The sequence below is a fragment of the Miniopterus schreibersii genome (genome assembly GCF_964146895.1).
Source record: "Miniopterus schreibersii genome assembly, chromosome: 16".
Classification (NCBI taxonomy): Eukaryota; Metazoa; Chordata; class Mammalia; order Chiroptera; family Miniopteridae; genus Miniopterus; species Miniopterus schreibersii.
The window spans coordinates 39,558,183-39,580,736 of NC_138116.1; the positions used below are offsets into that span (position 1 = coordinate 39,558,183).

The 22,554-nt window shown below is 37.0% G+C and overlaps 1 protein-coding gene across 4 annotated transcripts in view; it reads left to right on the forward strand.

Annotated features, from left to right (window-relative positions):
- MAP2K4 (mitogen-activated protein kinase kinase 4) overlaps positions 1 to 22,554 on the forward strand; it is a 110,327-nt gene that overhangs the window by 83,986 nt on the left and 3,787 nt on the right. For 3 of the 4 annotated variants that reach the window (XM_081115820.1, XM_081115821.1, XM_081115823.1), the window contains 6 exons: positions 1,441 to 1,560; positions 3,920 to 3,971; positions 6,915 to 7,042; positions 19,380 to 19,457; positions 20,638 to 20,786; positions 21,935 to 21,980. In XM_081115820.1, coding sequence (XP_080971946.1) covers positions 1,441 to 1,560; positions 3,920 to 3,971; positions 6,915 to 7,042; positions 19,380 to 19,457; positions 20,638 to 20,786; positions 21,935 to 21,980 — 573 coding nt within the window. The remainder of the gene's footprint in view (positions 1 to 1,440; positions 1,561 to 3,919; positions 3,972 to 6,914; positions 7,043 to 19,379; positions 19,458 to 20,637; positions 20,787 to 21,934; positions 21,981 to 22,554) is intronic. The other variant, XM_081115822.1, reaches the window with a different exon arrangement.

The following is a 22,554-nucleotide window of genomic DNA, read 5'->3' on the forward strand; positions in this document are numbered from 1 at the left end:
TTGCCTCGTGGTCCAAGTTGGCTCCTGGAGTTCGGCTGTCTTGGCCACAGGAAGGCAGAGAAGGGCTGCCTGGAACCATCAGCTGTTTGCGTTGCCATTTCATTGGCTGCCCTGCTGCACGTAGAAGACTTGGGAGCTGAGCACATTGCCTTTATTGTCATAGATCTCACTGCTGGTATTGGATATTATTTAGTGTTCAGTTTTGGCAGTCAGGTGGGTTTAAAGTGCTATCTAACTTTTAAAATTACATTTACCTAATTACTGGTCAGGTGCAGAATGTTTTGCCCGCGTGTCCAGGTTTTCTTTTCTGTGACGTGCCTGTTCATACACCGTTGCCATTATTCCATTAAGTGTTGTCTTTTCCTAGTTAATTTAGCATATGCTCTATTATTCAGGGTACTAATCCTTTGTTTCTTTACATCCAAATCGATGTTCTTGTCTTATTTTTGAACTTTCTGTATGGTATCCTTAATCATACAAGTATGTGCATATCCTTTTATAGTGTTATAATCGTGGCATCTGCTTATGTTCTGCATTTTCTCATGCATACCTCATGAACTGTATCGCTTTCAAAAAAATTTAATTTTACATAATCCCTTTAATGATGTACAGTTGCCTCTTGTGAGATAATTCAGTGGTTTCCAGTTTGTTTTTGTTTTTGTAATTTATGGACTGTTAGTTTAGGTCAGATTCCCAGTCATGGTTCTTGTTTTATTGTCCAGTTGCCTTCAGACTGTTTTAAGACACACTGGAATGCTGCCATCAGTTTTTGAGTGATGCAGTTTAGTTATAGCCAGCACTCATTCATGTAAGGAGTGCTCACTGAGCCCCTGTGCTGGTGGAGTGTATGTTCTGGCTGGGAATATAGGTGCAGAACATAATAAAATAAGTTACATTCTATATTAGAGATGATAAAGGTCCTTCAAAGTACAACAGGTAAGGTAAGGCAGCGCTACGAGCAGGATTACTTGCATTTTCAATGCTGGATCCTGAGAAGGTGCATTTGAGCAAGGACTTGAGGCTTTGGGTTGGCTTTATGCATCCCCCCTCTTTTACTAGTTTAAGAAGTTTTTATAATATCTAGATAACTGTAATCTATTTTTTTTGTTAGTGAGAATCAACAGTTTTCCATGTTTTCTATATTTATATATAATTAAGGCAAAATTTGAAATTTTTATAAAAGCGCAAAAGTTTTCAATGTAAGACTGTTACTGCCCTTAAAATTAAGAGTGGGGAAAACTGGACAAATAAGTTTGTGTTTAAGCATGAGGAGAATATTCTGCCCAGAGCTTTAATAAGGAATCAAAAATTTCTACTAGTACAAGATTTAAAAAAAATAAAAATAAAAGATTGCTTTTTCTTTAATTGTATTTCTATTTTAAGTGAAGGAAAAATGATACTTAAGATATATAAGAATAACAGATATTTGTTATTTTATAGGGTGACTGTTGGATCTGTATGGAACTCATGTCTACCTCGTTTGATAAGTTTTACAAATATGTATATAGTGTATTAGATGATGTTATTCCAGAAGAAATTTTAGGCAAAATCACTTTAGCAGTAAGTACCTGGTTTTCAAATTATTCATTCTGTATATACTCATATAAAGATGCTGCTGGAGTTTTGAACCCAAATGTCCTTCACAGAATGTTACTGACTTTCCTAGAAAATCATTTGTAATAGGAAAAGAGGCAAAATCATTTCTGTGGGGTAAATTAACACAAGTCATAAGAGCAATTTTCAAAATGGGGTCCACATAAGTACTGCAGCATTCTTTTCAGTAAAATCACAATGAACCATAATAGATTGTGTTTCCAGTGAGATTAGAAAAAGCAATTTTCTGTTCCTTTTTGCTCCTGTGGTTTAACTATTTAAAATACGTTGTATTGTCACAGTTATCCCTAAATTAATCAGAATCGCAGCAGTCTCCCTGAAGTCTCTTAATTAAAACTCTTAAGAGTACTATTTCCTGTGGTGTAAGATTTGGGCTATGCAGCCTGAACTATTTAATTTTTGACTAGCAATTTCATTAACCAGTATTACTGCCGATTCACTTTTACTAGAATACCAAAAAGAAAAGAGGCACTTTTTGCTTGTGTTTTTATAGTCTTGTGAGGTCATGATTATTTCCTTTCTTGCTCTGAGTCTTTTAGTTGACAAAGGTGGTTCATAATTATTTTTCCAAAAAAAAATTTTCTTTGATAGAGTAAAATTAATAAGATTCTTAGAAACCCCTGAGAATCTGATCATGATCAGGGTTAGTGGATATGTAAACTAAATTTTATAGGAAGTTGTAAAGTAGATATCTGGGTGCATGTAGTTTCCTCTCTCTTCCTTTCCTGATATTCAACCTCCAACATAGGTTGTCTGTTCATTGTCATTTTATCCTGTTTAATCACTAATGGTTATTGTTAAAAATACATAGTTTCTGAATTGTATTTTAGTTGTAAGAGATGTGTGTGTATAATTGAAATTTTAAAAATCAGGTTAAACTCTGGCCATATAATCTTAAGATTCGTAGGTCTCATGTTAATGTTTTAACTTCCTTAGGTGAATTAATGCTTAAATTAAAAAAAAATGCTTTATGAGCTAAATGTAGCGATGTATGCCCTTTCATATATTTTATAAAAAGAAGCTGAATTTTACTAGAAACTTGCTCCTTACTCCAGCGGGTACAGGGGATTTTATACTGGCCAGTTTAGCCCTCCCTCTCCAGGATACCAAACGCAGCATTGTGTTGGGGTTTGTTAGCGCAGTGTTCATAGGGACAGTGGTAGTGTAGTGGTAATAGCTGGTGGGTTTTGAATGTTTATTTCTCTCAGGCCAAGGTCTTATGACATTTTATCTTCGTAGCAGTTCTCTATGGTAAATAGTGTAACCTGTTTACAGAGGAGAGATCTGAAATATGGAGAGGTTAAGTAATTAATTTGCTTTGAAGTTTATATAGCTTTAACTGATGAATGCTTTAAGCCCAGATAGCCTAATCCCAGAATCTTGTTCTTAACTACTATGCAACAGGGTGATCATGACGTTAGAAACCATAGATAAAATTATTTTATTGCATACTGCAATATGTGTAGTATAGATATACTAATAAATAATTTATTATATATTTGCCTATGTTTCTAGACTTGGTGATCACCTTTTATATTAAGCACAACATTTAAAATTACTTCGAGTTAAATCTCTTCTTTTTTTTAATCCTCGCCTGAGGATATGCTCATTGATTTTTAGAGAGAGAGGAAGGGGGGGAGAGAGAGAAAGGGAAACATCCATATGAAAGAGAAATATTGATCAGTTACTGGGATCAAACCCAAAACCTAGGTATGGGCCCTGAATGAGAATCGAACCTACAACCTTTAGGTGTTTTGGGACGATGCTCCAACCAACTGAACCACACCAGGCAGGGCAGTTTAAATCTCTTCTTGCTGATTAATAACTGCGAACACACAAGCCTGGCTATTTGAAACATTAGTGACACCATGGCTCTGCAAAAGTTACTTTGAAGACTCAGCACTCAATGAGGGTGAATGATGGCGAGAAACAGACTTTGGAAAAACTTTTTAAATTAGGGTTGATAAGGAAACCAGACTGTTGAACTTTCTTGTACTACATATTTCTATTCTTGAAAAGTTTGAAGGTATAAGAACCATTATACAACTTGTTAATGACTTATTTAAAAAATTATAAGTTACAGGGTTTTCTTTATAGCTGTCAGGGAGCAGCATATAAAGGCAACTAAGTTTTCAGATTTAAAATAATCATTTAGCATCTTCAATTAACATAGAAATTGCACAGGATATTGAAACATAAAGCTTATAAGAATGCAGTGGGCTGTGTAGGCTGTTACTTATGGTAAACTATTGTGCTGTTTGATTAAAAGGAAATTTTTTATCCCATATCTGCTTTTTCTCCCTAGACTGTGAAAGCACTAAACCACTTAAAAGAAAACTTGAAAATCATTCACAGAGGTGGGTATAGGATTGTTTTTTATAGAATAATTTTTCCTTAATAGGGAAAAAATACTGAAAATTACAATGTCACTTTTAAGCAAAACCTACTATATGTACCCTAAAGTTTCATTATTAATTTAGGGTGTTTTTTTCTTTTGGGAACCTATAAATTTCAGTCTACTGTACTGATATGTTGGGCTTAGTAATGGAAAGAGATTTTGCTGTAAGTTCTTATTACTCTTAGTTGAAAAATAATTGTTCATTTGCTGGATAGATAATTAGTTGTTTCTCTTGTATGCAACTAGGACTTGAAGGTGGTCCTGTGGGCATTCAGAGAAGACTCAGGGGCACTGCCCTTGTATTTTAAGGGCACACCACTGTCCCTGTCCAGTGTTTCTTCTCTACCTTAGAAGATATTTTTGCAAATTGAGAGATTCCTTAATTAGTATATACATTGAAATTGCTCTAAAGCATTTGTATTTGTGAGAACAGTGGTCTTGCCCTTATTAGACACAGATTCAGCATTTTTAGACATTTGATGTAGATTTATTGGAAGACAGTGGGGATCCTGAGTTTAATTCAGCGAATAGACTGAATAAATAGTTGCTCTGTTTATTGTGAAAGACTCATAGTGAGGTAGTGGATTTGAAGAGGCACAAACCTAAGACAATATGTGACAGTGTGATTCAGCCTGACAGTAAGACGGAAAGTCAAAGGTCATATTCAGAGAAGTGCAAAAGCTTGAGTTCTAAGAAACACAGTTTCTAGTGGTTAGAGAAATTAGTAATTGGGGCATTTACTTAAGTAATTTTAGTTTGGAGTTGACCCTGGACTAGAAATTAGTTAACGTTGAACATCAGAGTAAGTCACTTACTTTTGCCAGGATTAATGCTTGTTAAAAATAGTATTAGGTAGACTTCTAATTTCCTTTTGGCCTAAAGTCATGTAGGGTTAGGCCCCTAAACAAAATTATTTTGTTCCTCTCACAGTTCGTCTTGTTCTGGTTCTGGAGTCTCCCTCCCTGTGTGCTGGGCTCGTCAATTGTGAGAGCAGCGCCTCTGCCTTCAGGCTGTTCAGGAGCCCTGGGGATATTCAGGGCATCACAGTAAAGCACCAGGACAGGCCTGAGGAGTAGAGCAAAAGGGAACGTCTACAGAAATAACTTGGGCTTTCCTATGACTGCCTGAAATGATGAATTTATAGCAGTCCTTTTATCAATTTGAATTAGGTCACCTTCTTCACTGCAGTTAGAGTGCTTTTGATCACACGTAATAGAAAACTCTAACTGGCTTACACTTCAGGGAAATTCATTATCTGTTGTAATATAGTTCTGACACAATATGATTAGGGCTCAAGCTCCCTTCTTTAGACTGTACCCTCCTAGGTCTGTCCGCTGCATCTTCAGGGTAGTAACGAATAAAGCTGGTCCCCAGTGTCACATCGAGACATGACACCTTCATGAAGAAGCTCCCTCTTCCTTGCTGCTGTCTTAGGAGCAGGGACGTCTTCCCTACAGGTCTCTGTTTTCTCTTGTCAGTCACCAGAATTGCCTCATGCCCTTATATAAACTAGTCCCTTCCCAGGAGCCTGCGACTACCCTGATGCTCTTAGACCAATCAGGACTCAATATTTGGAGGTGTGGCTAGAGCCACACAGAGGAGGAGGATGTTGAGGTGCCCATCCTCACGCAGGTTCCATTAGAAAGAATGGTGTGGTTAGGAGTGGGTGTTTGCTAGGCAGTCGCTGTGTCAGTGGTGGTAAGAGATCTTTTCTGGATTTCTTTGTAGGTCACTTTCTGAATTATAGACAGATTTTGTTAGGTCTTATATTTATTTTTGTCTCAACTTTTTATTCACTGTGCCATGATAGTGACAACACAATGGAGAAAAGAATTAAGATAGAGAATTGGCGAGCCAAGGGGGAGAATCAGCTAGACAGCCGATTCATATAACTGGCGATAAGTTGATTGTTAGTGAGGAGGAGGTGATGACCCTGGGGCCAGTTTGGCAAGACTGTGTAAAACCTGTAGAAACACGTGAAGGGATTCGGTTTTGTCAGATTTGCGGGAAAGCACAAACCCTCTGGGAGTGGTAATGAACCTCATTTCTCGAGGACGGCTCTTAAGAAGGGGTTGGTTGGGAGAAGCTTGATGCAGCCATCTGAGATCTGAAAAGTCTCTCAAGCAGAAATAATTATTAAGTGGATGCATTTATTGAGCTTAAATAATGTTCAGGCAATGTATTATGTGTTTTAATTTCCACAACGCTGAATTAGGAATTACTGTATTAGGAATTACTGTTTTTATATTTTGTAGATGAGGAAATTGTGGTTGCTACTGAAAGTTCACAGGTCACCTTAAGAATTTCACATTGTGAATTTTACATCCAGATTTAAACTTTGCTCCTCTGATCCCAAAGTTTGTAGTCTCTGGATGCACTGGAGGGGATACTTTCCTAAATTAGTTAAGCTCTGCTTTAACTAAATTCTGGGCTTATAGCTTGTATACATGAAGCTCTGCTTTAAGTTCTGGGTTTATAGCTTGTATACATAGAGCTCTGCTTTAACTAAATTCTGGGTTTATAGCTTGTATACCTTGTATGTAGTTGTGTAGTCTTCGGCACATACTGTAAAGTAGCTTAGTATACTCCTACAGGTTAATTCATTTTTCATATTTTGACTGTTAAGTAATGAATTTGAAGCAAGTAAATGAATATGTCTCCTGGTGAGAACAAAAACAGCATTATAGAATGCCTAAATGTATTGTATAGCATTTTTTGATATTGAATTTTTAAGCATTGGTCTTCAGAGAAATCTCATATTTCTCATCTGCTCATATACTTAAATTTTAAGGACTGGGTCACTTACGTTGTCTAAGGTTTTCAGTATTTTTACTTAAAGTACTTTAGAATGTAGCTCATTTGATTGATCACTTCTACATTGAATGACATCTATCTCTTTCAGATATCAAACCTTCCAATATCCTTCTGGACAGAAGTGGAAATATTAAACTCTGTGACTTTGGCATCAGTGGACAGCTCGTGGATTCCATTGCCAAGACAAGAGATGCTGGGTGTAGGCCGTACATGGCAGTAAGTGAAAGCCAGGCCTTCTTGCTTGATGGTCATTGCACAGAGCCTGTGCCCTTTGGTGCTGTACTTCCAAGGACTCTGCGGTTGGTCATACAGTTTCACCTGCTAGAATGTTTTTCTCCTCCCTAAAGACCAAGCTCAGGTTCTAGTTTTTCCATGAAATGCTGCAAAATTATCCCAGCGAACTCCTGTTTTCTTGTCTTACTCTGTTCCTCTTATTTGGTACTTAGCATTTGTGGTCTAACTATTGTTTTTTCATTATATTCAACTCTACTAATCAACTAGATGGTTAGATCTCAGAAGGTCTCTTTGTGTTTCTCTCACTCCATATGTTGTAGTAGACATGTTGGTGATGTGTCCTAGGCCATTAAGCGATACTGTTTCCAGTTACAGAAGAATGGGAAGACTTGGTTCACAGAAGAATGGGAAGACTTGGTTCATGGTAGAACTCAGTGTATTTTACAGATTCTGAGGTTACATTTTGAATATTGTTGGTTCCTTCTTTAGAGGTGGGCGAAGCACAGTAACAAATGCAAGGGGAGATGCCTTAGGTATTTGCCAGCCTGGAGCCTCTTTCCCTTCAGGGAGACGGAGCTACACTAACCTTCTGCACATTTCATACTCCTCTGACCCCTGTGCATCTGCATAGACTGGAATTTAGTGTCTATATTATAAACATTCCCCTTAAGTGTTGGTGTCTTCCTTAATGTGGCTGTGGCTCTTTGGGGACCAGCAGACTAGCCTAAATGGTGACACAGACAGGCTTTGTGTCATTATGGAAACACTCCTCATCAGTGGTTTCTGTTTCAGTCTTTAAGACTCTTTTTAAACTGGAAGATTGGCTGAGAGCTGAATATAATTTTTATCTCCTTTTAATTTTCAGCTTCTTTCCTGATTTATGTATTTGCAAACCCAGTACCATAAGCAATAGGAAATAAGCATCGTAGGCTGCATATTACAGCTTCTTACCTCGTTTGTGGGTGGGCAGGCTCAGTGCTATCCCCAAACTTACACTTATTTTATAAACGTGAATACATTGTATTTTCAACATTATTTAAAAGTAAATTTTATATCAACAGTTCTTTTCACTTACCTCTCAGCCTGTGAATAGTTTAAGGCTCAGCATTTCGTGTGTTCTTTGTGCACGCTCTGCTGCCTGTACTCTGGTCATTGTATTCTAAAATTTTCAGTTATTTAACAGTATTTTAGAATTATTGCTTCCAATACTCTATTTTTATTGTTACATCTTTTCATTTCACCTTTTCCACAGATGAAAATGTCAGAGGGGGGTGTGTGTGTGTGGGTGAGTGTGCATTAATATATACAAAAAGATACCTTCATTTATAGTTTGGACTCTGTGGTGACTGTCCAGGCAAACTTGGGAAGGTTTGGATGATCGTGCATGCATCATGATAATTAGGGATAAATGGAACAACCAGTTCAAAAGCAAGAACAACAAATTAAACGTGGAGTATTGGCAATTCATATAATTTACATACTTAGTAATTATGCCCCGAGAATTAAATGTAAACTGTTATCTGTACTTTTAGGGCTTGTCTCAGTACTAAGGTTGACTAAATGTTTTTGGTGTGTGACACTGGCTAAGAATTGTATTTGATTTAGGTAAATGTTAAAAATGCAGTTGTAGCCCTGATACAGCTAAATACTTGCATTCAGGTGACTTTTATACAGAAGTAGACTTTCAGTTTCTGTAAAAGTAAGTAAGGTTCACACGCCCAGGAGGGGCCGGCTTTTCTCCTTCTGCTGACCTACTTCAACTTTGGAGTGAGCAGCCTGATGGCAGACTCTGCCTCTGATCTTGACCAGACTGAACGAGTGTTTCTGTCCATTCCAGTCTTCTGAGGCATGTAAATAGGCAAGAATATAATCAGCATTCATCTTACAAGCCTCTGAGTGACTTGACTTTCTTTGATATATCTTGGCAGAAGATACCAGCAATGTATCTTGTCTTTAGTCTATAGGACTTGTGACTTCTTAGATTATATTTAACATAGAAAGTGTATAGAGTGTAGAGTTTAAACTTAAGTTTTTTCATAAACCGGTTGTTAACATTTTGCTGCCTCCCCACCTCCTCCTCTAGGGGTGTGTGTGTATTTATGTACATACACATATACATTTACATATACATACACCCGGGGTTGGCAAAAGTAGGTTTACAAATATGAGTACACAAGACAGAGTTTATTCTTGTTTTATTATTTATTGATTATTGTATTATTTTCCATATGAACAACTGTAAACCTACATTTGCCAATCCCTGTATATGTACATATATGTGTGTGTGTATATATATATATATATATGATGTGTTTGTGTGTGTGCATACGTGCTGGACCATTTGAAAGGAAATCACACATGTCATGAATTTCATTCTAAACACTTCAGCATGTATCTCCCAAGAAAAGGGCATTCTTCTGTATAACCACATTATCATTACCATACCTAAAACATAAACCTTAAAAAGTTAATAAGAATTTCATAGTATCATCTGATATACAGCTCATACTCAAATTTCCCAGTTGTTCAAAATAAATGTATTTTATAGCTGTCAGTCAAGGATCACATCAAGGTTACATATTACTTTTAGTTGTTACGTTTTGTGTTTTAATGCTTTTGACATTTTTGGGAGTGTTTTTAGAATGTCCCACATTCTGGATTTGTCTGATTTATTTGTAATGACTAGTTTCAGACGATACATTTTTTGGTATGGGTGCTTCATAGATGATGTGTACTTCATATTGCATCACACTGCAACGAACATAATGTTAGGTAACAATAGGGTATTTCACTAATTGCTTTTTTTCTTTTAAGCACTTGAAACATTTGCAAAATAGAAACTCACTTCCTCAAAATTTTTCCGTTTTCCTCCCCCAAATGAGTAATTGATGATGTTCATTTTCAAAGGATTCCTTCACCCAGTGTCCTCTCACTGTCCCCTCTGGTACCCTGCAACTTGAAGAGACTTCTAAAAAGTCGCCTCCGTTTCTCTGTGTTTAAGCTTTTCCTCTTGTACCTCTTCTTACATTGTAGCAGCCCATCCGTATTTGTTTGTAAGATAGTCTTAATTGGTAATAGAGATAACTCATTTCATAGCAGTACTTTGTGAAATATATCAATTTATTTGCCTTGGTCATTTTTCAAACCCTAACTTAATCTTCTCTTAAAATATATGCAGCCTATTAGGCATGAAAATCTAATCAAGTTGTATCTCCTCAATAGTGGAAAATTGCTGATGTTATCTACCTTCCTTTGATCTTTCTCACCAACTTTGAAAATATTCATATTCTGCTGTCTCTTTCTCTTTGGTTTCAAAAGAACTTTATTCCTCAGGATGTAATTTTTATTTTCCACTTGTATACAAGACTGAAAACATGGTGTCCATTCTCTTTCCTTTGTGTGACCATTCAGATTTTCAGAATGCCTGGTAAAGAAATTATTTAGCAGTTCCTCTAAGACTTATTTTTGTTGAGAGGCATTTAGTACTGCGTTCAGTCTCCTTGCTTGCCATAAGTCTGTTCAGATTTTCTAATTCCATCTAGGTTATCTAACGTTGGCATACAGTTGTTCATAGTATTCTTTTATAACTCTTTATTTCTGTAAGATAAATAATAATGTCCTCACTTGAATTTCTGATTTTAATTATTTTTGTCTTTTCTCTTTTTTTCTTAGTCTAGATAACGGTTTGTCAATTTTGTTGATCTTTTCCAAGAATAAACTTTTGATTTGTCTCTGTTGTTTTTCCCCCTCTGTTTCATTGATCTCTGCTTTAATCTTTATTTCCTTACTTCTGCTGTCTTTGAGTTTGGTCTTTTTTCTAATTACTGAACGTACAAAGTTATGTTATTTGAGATCTTTCTTCACTTTAATATAGGTGTTTACAGTTAAAAATTTCCTTCTGACAACTGCTTTCTTGAATTCCACAGTGTTGTTAATCAGTGTTTGTGTTTTCATTCATCTTAAAGTATTTTCTATTGTTTTCTTCTTTGACCCATTGATTGGTTGTTTAGTTGTGTTGTTTAATTTCCACGTATTTGTAAATTTTCCAGTTTTCATTTTGTTACTGATTTCTAGCTTCATTCCACTGTGTTTGGAGAAGGCACTTTGCATGACATCATTGAGACTTGTTTTGTGGACTAACATATGGTCTGTCTTGGAGCATGTCCCATGTGCACTTGAGAAAAATGTGTATTCTGCTGTTGTTGATTGAAGTGTTCTGCATGTATCATTTAGGTTCACCTGGTTTATATTGCTATCCAAGTCCTCTGTTTTCTTACTGATTTTCTGTCAAAATGTTCTATCCATTATTTGAAGTGGGGTCTCGAACTCCCATCTGTTATTATAGATCTGTGTATTTCTTCAGTTCTGTCAGTGTTTGCTTCATGTGTTTTACAGCTCTGTCGTTTAGTGTGCATATGTTTATCATTATTATTATATCTTCTTCATAATCGATTCTTTTATAGATTTTTATTGATCTTTTGTTTCTTGCTACAGTTTTTTAAAAAATATATGTTTTTATTGATTTCAGAGAGAGGAAGGGAGAGGGAGAGATGGAAACATCAGTGATGAGAGAGAATCATTGATCGGCTGCCTCCTGCATGCCCCCTACTGGGGATCAAGCCCACAACCCAGGCATGTGGCCTGACTGGGAATCCAACCGTGACCTCCAGGCTCATGGGTCATGCTCAACCACTAAGCCATACCGGCTGAGCTCTTGTAACAGTTTTGACTTAAAGACTGCTTTTTCTAATATTAGTATAATCATTCCAGCTCACCCTTGATTACTATTGCATTGAATAACTTTTTCCATTCTTTCTCTTTCCTTTTTATAAAAAAATTATCCTTATTGTTGAAAATATTACAAATGTCCCCTTTTTCCCCCCATTGATCCCCTCTACCCTGTACCCCTCCCCCAGGCCTTTACCCCATTATTGTCTGTGTCTGTGGGTTATGCACATATGCATATAAATTCTGATGTTAATCTCTCCCCACCCACCCCTGCCTTTCCTCTGAGATTCCTCAATCTGTTCCATGCTTCTATGTCTCTGGATCTATTTTGTTCATCTGTTTATTTTGTTAATTAGATTCCACATATGATTGAGACCATGTGACACTTGTCTTTCTCTGCCTGGCTTACTTCACTTAGCATAATACTCTCCAGATCCCACCATGCTGTCTCAAAGGGTAAGGAATCCTTAGTTTTTACAGCTGCATAGTATTCCACAGTGTAAATGTCCGAGAAGATGCTTGATATGATTTCAATCTTTTTGAACTTGTAGAGACTTGTTTTGTGTCCTAACATGTGGTCTATCTTGGAGAATGAATTTATCACCACCAAACCAGCAATGTTAAAATATTAATTTAACGAAGAAATGTTAAAGGGACTGCTGTAATAAGAAGTTGAAATAGAGAGAATGAGAAACATAGGCATATTAAGAAATGGCAAGAGATCAGTACCTATCAATAATAACCTTAAATATAAATGGATTAAACTCTCCAATCAAAGGACATAGGGTAGCTGAATGGATAAGAAAATAAGACCCAAATATATGCTGTCTACAAGAGACCAACCTCAGATCAAAAGACACACAGGCTGGAAAAAAACAACAACAAACTTCCGGAGGACTTTAAAGGAGAGATTGACAGCAATACAGTCCTAGTAGGGGACTTGAACAGCACACTGACTTTACTGGATAGATCTTCCAGACAAAAAAATAAACAAAAGGAAACAGTGACTCTAAATGACACATTAGATCTGATGGATTTAATTGACATTTACAGAACATTTCACCCCAAAGCTGTAGAATAGGCATTCTCCTCAAGTACACATGGGACATTCTCTTATTTTTTAAAAATATATCCTTATTGATTTCAGAGAGAGGAAAGGAGAGGGAGGGAGAGAGAGAGAGAGAGATAGAAACATCAATGATGAGAGAGTCATTGATCGGCTAGCCTGCAACCCGGGCATGTGCCCTGACTGGGAATCGAACCCCGATCACCTGGATCCTAGGTCGATGCTCAACCACTGAGCCACTCCCAGCCAGGCACACATGGGACATTCTCAAAGACAGACCACATGTTAGGACACATTCTTTCTCTTTCAACATAGCTGTACTTTTAGATCTAAAATGAGTCCCTTGTAGACAGCATACATTAAGATCATGGTTCCTTATTCATTCTGCTAATCTCTACCTTTTTATTAGAGAGTTTAATCAATTTACATTTAAAATAATTACTGATAAGGTAGGGCTTCTGTCATTTGTTCTTTGTTTTCTGTATAACTTATATATTTTTTGTGGCTGCTTGGTTTTTTATTTGATTTGGGGGGGTACACCTTTTTTATTTTCTTCTCCTCTTCTGTATATTTTTTAGATATTTCTTTTTTATCCTTTTTTTTAGTATATCTTTATTGAGTTCACAGAGAGGAAGGGAAAGGGAGAGAGAGAGAAACAATGATGAGAGAGTCATTGATCAGCTGCCTCTTGCCTGTCCCTGACGTGGTACCGAGCCCACAACCCAGGCATGTGCCCTGACCAGGAATCGAACCAGGATCTCCTGGATCCTAGGTCAGTGCTCAACCTCTGAGCCACGCCCGGCCGGGCTATTTTTTAGATATTTTCTTAATGGTTACCATGTTCATTACAGTTAATATCCTACACTTACAAGTTTTGTTTGAAATACTACCAACTTAGCTTCAATAGCATACAAAAACTCTGCCAGTATACTGTTCCACCTCCTGTATGTTACTGTCACTAATCATATCTGTAAATGTTGTTTGCCTAGCAACATAGATTTATAATTATTTTATTCATTTGTCTTTGAAATCATATAGAAACCAAAGAGGAGTTATGAACCAAAAATATAATCATAATGGCTTTTATATTTACCTATATTTACTGTCTATATTTATTTATATTTACCTATATTTATTTATATTTACTGTCTAGTGTCCTTTCATACTCTCTTTGTTTATCTGTGAGTGTCTTAATAGGCCTTCAGTTTTTTAAAATATATTTTGTTGCCCAGCTGGGCGTGGCTCAGTGGTTGAGCATCGACCTAGGATCCAGACGATCAGGGTTCAATTCCCGGTCAGGGCACATGCGCTAGTTGCGGGCTCGATCAATGACTCTCTCATCATTGATGTTTCTATCTCTCCCTCTCCCTCTCCTTTCCTCTCTCTGAAATCAATAAAGATATATTAAAAAAAAAAAAAAAATATATATATATATATATATATATATATATATATATATATTTTGTTGATTTCAGAGAGAGAAAGCGAGAGAGAGAGAGAGAGAAACAACAGTGATGAGAGTGATCGAATGTCTCCTGCATACCCCCTCCTGGGGATCGAGCCCGCATCCCTGGCATGTGCCCTGACCAGAAATCGAACCAGGATCTCCTGGATCATAGGTCAATGATCAACTGCTGAGCCACATCGACTAGGCTAGGCCTTCAGTTTTGAAGGACAGTTTTGCTAGATATGGCATTCTTGGATGACTGACTTTTTCTTTCAACACTTTAAATTGTGTCATTGCATTCCCTTTCGTCATCCATGGTTTCTGATGAGAAATTAGCTATTACTCTTGAGGATCCCTTATATGAAAGGAATCACTGCTTTCCTGCTGTTTTCATGTAATTTTAAAATTTATTCACAGTTTCTTTAATATACCTCCCTTTAAAAGGTGGAGACAGTACAGCCCAGTGTAGACTGAACTTAGTGACTGACTTCTAATGCAGAACATATGGCAGACATGGCAATGTATCCTTTCTGAAAGTAGGTTGTAAACAGGCATGGTGTGGCTTCCTTGCTTTTTTTCTTGGGTTGCTCACTTTGGGGGAAGCCAGCTGGCAGTTTGTGAAAATACTCAAGCGGTTTTATGAAGAGACTTATATGAGGAACTGAAGCTTCCTGACAGTAACCCTGCGAATGAGCTTGGTGACAAATTCTTCAGCCCCAGTAAAGCCTTCAACCCAAGCTGACATCTTGATTTCAGCCTCATAAAAGACCCCAAGTCAGAACCACCCATCGAAAATTCCCCTTAAGTACCGATTCACAGAAACTGTGAGATAAAATGTTTGTTGTTTTAAGCGATTAACTTTTGGGGTAATTTGTTACACAACATTGCTAACCAATATAAAGTGTCTCAATGATCCTTGTTAATCTTTTGGCTTATTTCTTGTTTTCAAAGCATTTTAACCTGTGCTTTTCTGCATTTTGGGACATATTAAGATTCTTTTTTAGCATGATAAATGGTCAATTAAAAAATGAAACACTGGAAAAAGGTCTGTTTTGCATTATTATTATTATTTTTAAAAATATGTCTGTTGATTTCAGAGAGAGGAAGGGAGAGAGAGAGATAGAAACATCATTGATGAGACTGATTGATCGGCTGCCTCCTGCACACCCCCTACTGGGAATTGAGCCCACAACCCGGGCATGTGCCCTGACCAGGAATGGAACCAGGATCTCCTGGATCATAGGTCGATGCTCAACCCCTGAACCACTTCAGCTTGGCTGTTCTGCATTATTAATTACATTTATTCAGTGCTTCTTTTTTTCCTTAATTATTAATTAATTTAATTTTTAAATTATATTTCAATTAAAAAAAATTGAGAAGAATTTGTTCAAAATTTGTTAACTGTGATTATATCAATTTTTCCTTATTCTGTTTTTTATCTTATATATTTTAATACAGTGTAACTTGTGTGTTTATTGTAAATTATATGTTTGTTTTGGATGGAAAATTGCTTTATCTATCACTTTTTTGCTGTTTTTGTTAATGTTACATATCTTATTCTCTAAGTTGTTTATTTTCCTGTTATACTTTTAAAAACCTTTCTGATTTTAAACCTATAGTTCTGATTTAATTTTAGGATATAGGGTCTTCAGTTGATTTCATGGATCTTAAATCTTTGCTCTCAAAGAATAAGTTTCAAAATGTTAAAAATATTACACATACATATAAAGAGTGACCGTGTGTCAAAATTATATTTAGCTCATTAATGAGAAAACTGGATGGACAGGGTGATGAAACTGGCTGAAAGAACATTTGAGTAATTCAGTATTCACAGTCACTGAAGAACAGATGCTAGAATGAGGTGACTGATTTAAATACTGATTTAAATGCTGATTATCTCCAGGTCAATAAAACAATAACTTTTGGGGTTATTGCACAAAATAATTTGCATCCCTGCTGGACAAAGATCTATAAGTTATCATGTAACTGAAGTGCCTGGGTACTCATGAATAATAAATACTAAGTGAAGCAAGTGTACTTAAATAATAATCTGGGTGCACTTGTTGGACAGTGCTTCAGTGTGATATCGGAAGGAAGTGGAATCCTTATTTTGACTGATTTCCAGAAGCTGGATAAGTTTTCCTAACACACATAGCTAGAAATTCCAGCTCTTAGTGATATAAACATACAATAGTATCAGAATGACATTATCACCATAACCACAAATGATAGCCACTCATTTTCAGGGTACAATTTAATTTTGACAATTGTAGCTACTCATGTAATCACCTCACCCATCAGGATATAACACATGTATATCACCCAAAGGTTGGTCCTATTTTCTGTCACTATCAGTTTAATTTGCTTCTCCTAGAGTTGTATATAAATGTACGTAATCTCATGTGCTAGTTTATTCTTTTATTGCTGAGAAGTTTTTCATTGTATTGATAGACCGTAATTTATTATCCAGTCACTCCTGCATGCTTGATATGACTGTTTTTAGTACCTGCTGTGGTTCTCCATTTATTTAGATCTTTTTGTCATCAGCAATGTTTGAGGTTTCAGTGTGGAACTGTTGAGCACCTTTTAAGTTTATTCCTAAGGAATTCATGTATTTTGATGCTACTATTGTGAATGGAATTATAAAATATATTTTCTAATATTTTGATATTATAGATATGCAACTGATTTTCATATTTTGACATTGTGTCCTGTGGCCTTGCTGGTAGGGATTTTCTCTGTAAACAGTTGTAGAAATTCAAATGTCTGTGAATAAAGGCACTGTGTTTTCCCCCCTTTCCTTTTTGTCCTGGCTAGGACCTCCAGTCATGCTGAATGTATTAATTAGGAATTGTTTTGTTCCAGCATATTAATTATGAAGGACAGAGTTTGATATTTCACCACTAAGTATCATGTTAGCTTTAGGTTATTTTCAGGTGACCTTTATGAAATGAAATTTCCTTCTCTCCTTAGTTGCTGTTATTACTGAGTTTTGTCAGATGCCAATCCTACATTCATTGAGATGATAATACAGTTTTTCTCCATTATTCTGTAAATGTGATGCCTTACGTTGATTTTCAAATATTAAGCCAGCTTTGTATTCCTGAGATAAACTCCACCTGGTTATGATATATTACCTCTTCATGTGTTGCTGGATTAGATTTGTTTGCATTTTGTTAGAAATTTTATTTGTGTTTATGAGGGATTATTGTCTTGTCTTTGTTCGGTTTTTATAAATGATTATATTGGAATCATGAAATAGTTGGGAGGCATACCTTCTTTATTTTGGGGAAAAATAATGTGTAAGACTGGTGAACCCATCTGGGTCTGGACTTTCCTTCATGGGAAGGCTTTATTAATAAATTCTTTGGAAAAACAGTTTAAAAGTTTTTCAGGTTTCTGTATTATTTTTGGTGGATTTTCGTGTTCAAAGAATGTATCCATTTCATCTACTTCTGTAAGATCAGTAGTGATGTCCCCGCTTTTCATTCTGATTTTAATAATTTGAGTCTTTACTGTTGGGCAGTATAGCTAAAGGGTTGTCAATTTTGTTGATCTTTCTAAAGAACCAGCGTTTGATTTTGTTGATTTTTTTTTTCCCCCCCTCTAGTTTTTTTTCCTTCCCTATTTCACTTATTTCTACTCTACTTTTTATGACGTCTTCCTTCTACTTGCTTTGGGTTTATTTCTTTTTCTAATTCCTTAAAATGTAAAGTTAGGTTATTACTTTTCAATCTGTCTTCTCGTAACATATGCATTTAGTGCTGTACATTTTCCTTGAGCGTTGCTGTTGCTGCATTCCACAAATTTTGATAAGTTGTTATTTCAATTTTATTTTGTTTGAAATACTTTTTTACATTTTCTTAGACTTCTGTGCTCCATGTGTATATTTAGAAGTGTGTTGTTTAATCTCCAAATATTTGGGGATTCTTCAGGTATCTTTCTGTTACTGATTTTTGATTTAATTATTTTGTGGACTGAGAATATGCTTTGTATGATTTCAATTTTAAAAAATAAGGTGTGTTTTATAGCACAGAATATGGTCTGTATTAGTGGATGTTCCATGTGAGCTTGAAAATAATGTATATTCTGCTGCTGTTGGATGGACTGTTTTCTGTTTTGGTCAATTATCTGGGATTTTTATGTAATGCATATCATTAGGAAAAAAATACATTTTTAATTAAAAATAAAGTAAATAGTTTACAATGAAAATTTATGCACCCACAGTACTTATATTCAAAACAAAATTTGTAGTGTCCAAGCTAGCTGTTGCTGACAGGCAGAGGATGCAACACGGTCACCTAGTGTGCTCCTCTGGACATGCGTTTCCGCAGCGGCTACTCTCAGCCTTAGTTAAGGATCCACGGTCTGCTCCGCCACTGATACCCTGTCTCTCATCTTCTCCATCCTTGGCACACTGTAGACAATGGTCTCTTATTTAAGGAGATGAAAGGCAGAAATTACAAAAGTGATTTTAGCTATTTAAATGATAGGATGATATATTGCTACATTGGTCATGTTTAATTTGGTTAAAAATGACCAGTAGACATGCATATTGATAAATTTAGCTTTATGATGAAGAATGGGTAAAATAATTATAATAAATTTACATTTTATTTACATTTTTATTAAATTTACATTTAATAAATTATAATAAATTTACATTTGCTTTTATATCTCAAATATATTGCAGTAGGGCCTTACTCACTGGAACAGAGAAGACTTAGTCTTTCTTTTCCTGTTAACCACTACTTGTTAAGCTGACCCTGCAATTCTTTATTTGTTACATTTTCCCAATGTTCTGTTTGTCTCTCCCTCCCTTCGTCTGTTCTCAGCTTCAGGCTGGTAAGTGCTGTGAGTATTTAGGGGGCAATTAGAAGAGTTGCTTGTGTTCCCTTTATGGAGGAAGCCATTGACTGAGGTGGTCTTTTTCATCTGTCTGTATGTTATTCTTTTGCTGTTGATTGTTTTTAATGGTGCTTTGTGCTGACACCGGCCTACCTGCCCAGCTAGTGCTCCACTTCCCTGCTCCTCGGCGAGGCGAATCACTAGTGACTCTGCTTCTCTTTGTGTTCCAGCCGGAGAGAATAGACCCGAGTGCGTCACGACAAGGCTATGATGTCCGCTCTGATGTCTGGAGTTTGGGGATCACACTGGTATGTTGATGTCGACCCAGCCTTGGCCTGGCAGTGTAACAAGAAATTTAGAAGCTAAAGAAAGTTTAATCAGTCTTCTGCCAGAACTGCTCCTTATCTCTTCTAGCCTTTGATTTTATTTACCTATTTTCCCCCCTCATAGCTATAATTACAGGGACTATATCTTCTAGTTGTTGAATAAAAGTATATTGTATACCTTAAAAATCAAACCATGATTGATTATTTCCCTAGGGGTTTTGTGAAGTGCCTAGGGCTCTGTAATGTAGCAGTGACGCACTGACAAAGATGAAATCTAAGCTGGAGAAACTGAAACAATTTTCTCAGGTGTGCCCTCTTTCATGTGCCATCTTCCTCTCTAACAAGCTTGGAGTCTCTTTATATTATGATATCAATCGCCTGTCCAGGCACATAAAGTGGGATTCATTTAGGCCATGCTGTAGATTTTGCTGTCTTTCTTGGAAAAAGCACCATTTCTAGGTTTTCATTATCCTCAGGACAGAGCAGGAGAAAGATGAGAGTACAGTTCACAAATATTTTTAGCCCATGACATTGGAACATCCACCATAGATTTTTCAGGTGTGGATTGGTGTGGATTAGAGATACTGTCTTCAGCATCATTATAGGCTTCGAGGTGAAGGTTTGGGCCTTGGCTTGTTTCTTCAATAATAGTGACATCCTGTCGTATAGCCGTTCTGTGGTTGCAGAATGGCAATAGGACAGGATGCACACATTGCTCCCTGTGAGCTCTTTGGGCGTTTTGTGTGTTGAATGTTCTGTTATCTTAAAAATGAATTTGACCACTCTCTGACCACTCAGGTGACTCTAGATTATGCAGACATTGTACTGCAACAACCCTAAAACCAGCCTTCCAGAATCCCACACACAGGAATCAGAGCTGCCCTGGAGCGTGCCTTGTGGGGATCTTGTCTGGGCTTCAGTTCAGTGTTTCCTTTCAGTCCAAGTTCTTGAATTTGGTTGATATGGAATTCTTTATATTATCTTGATTCTAATATCACTTCTGCTTAGCCTTAATACTTCTGAAAACCACCTTAACCAGAGATGGGTTTGATTCAAGGCTTTACAAGAGTTTTGTTTGGATATTTTTCTACGTGGCCATTTCAGTGAGGAGTAGTAAATAATGCCTCAGTGTATTTTGCTTTTTCCTCTGTGCTCTTTTTAGTACGAGTTGGCCACAGGCCGGTTTCCTTATCCAAAGTGGAATAGTGTATTTGATCAACTAACACAAGTCGTGAAAGGAGATCCTCCACAACTGAGTAATTCAGAGGAAAGGGAGTTCTCTCCAAGTTTCATCAACTTTGTCAACTTGTGGTGAGTACTTGACTTATGAATACTCAAAAACAGGTAGTGAGAACAGGGAAGTTTATTTAATCTTAGCAACACTGGTACTTGACACCGGGGAAGGGAGCCTTCTCATAGCACTCGCCTTCCAAGCTGGGACCCTGGGTCATTGCAGCTGCATGGAAGGCTCCAGCTAGCCTGGTGGTGAGCAGCCTCTGCCTCCCAATTTCTAGTACCCTTTACAGAAATACTGCCCAGGTGAGACTGACCATCTTATTCTGATGTGGTTCTAGTAGTGAGATTGTACTTGGAAGCTTTTACCAAGTCAAGATACTACCAGGTCAGACTTTCATGGGTGGGTCTCTGCTGTGACATAACAGATAACATGGCTGGGTGTGCGTAGTAGAGTGGGCCCAAAGCTCCATTGGTAGAACTATATATTGGCTCTCTGAAACCTTATTTCAGGGAATGTGAAACCCACACCTGTTAATGTTATCTGTCCATCTTTTAATGGATGTGCGTGTGTGTGCGCTTGTGCCCCTGTGTGTGTAGGACATGAGAATAAACTTGCAGATATGGTAATATACAGTTGTGCTTTGTGCTGTTTCAATCTGTATTTTAAATACAACAGGTTTTGTTATTATTTGCTTATTTTTGATAATTATTGCTTATCCAAAATGACTTAAAAATATGTTTAGCCCATCCGGCATGGCTCAGTGGTTGAGCATCGACCTATGATCCAGGAGATCCTGGTTCGATTCCTGGTCGGGGCACATGCCTGGGTTGCAGGCTGGATACCCAGCTGGGGGTGTGCAGGAGGCAGCTGATCAATCACCATCTCTCATCATTGATGTTTCTATTTCTCTCTCCCTCTCCCTTCCTCTCTCTGAAATCAATTAAAAAAAAAAAAACTTAAAAAAAATACACATATGTTTACGAGCAAAAAGCCAGAGCATTTAGTATATCTTCTTTACATTCTTGAAAATGCTTTGCTTTTCCCTTTCTCATAGATCACCTGGTGTTTCACATTTTCTGAGTCTGGCAGGTTGTCTGCCTTGTACCTTTGTATCTGAAGGAAAAAACTACTTTATTCTTTTTAATGTTTCATTTGTGAAAAAACAAAAAATACTTGGGGTAAATGTGTCTTCATTTTAATAATGTTATTTTTGTTACTTTAGCCTTACAAAGGACGAATCCAAAAGGCCAAAGTATAAAGAACTTCTGGTAAGTATGAGACCTCGGGTCCGCGCAGCATGCTGGTTCGCCGAGCGGGCCATGGGCCTTGCATAGACCGCTGCCCTGAGCTTCTGTAGAAGGTTCTGAGGCAAAGATGTTCGAAAAGAGAAAATTTGTAGCTATAACTTTCCTACTAATTTACTAGCTATATTCTCATGGAAAGTTTTGGCCTTGACATGTTATAAAACTTACCCTGGAGAATTCTGACATTCACTTGAGGAGCGATTTTTGTACCCTGTGGTCTTTGTATGTGTGACACATCCATAGGAACCCATCGTGCTTATTCTGCCTCTGTTAAATGACCTTGTGCACATCCAGATCATACGGCCAGTGCCCGTTTCTTTACAAGTTCTCACCTGTCCCACGGAAACTGGGCATTTTACACAGTCTCCTGGATGGGGCACTGGTCTTGCTGTAGAGGAAGTACTGTGATCTAATAATATGGGAATATTTTAATAAAAAAAAGCCCACCTGTTTGTCACACTTAGCTTTAGCTCTCTGGGATGTTAGGTCAGACTTATGGTCAACCCCAGCCATGACCAAAGATACCCAGCCAGTGTGC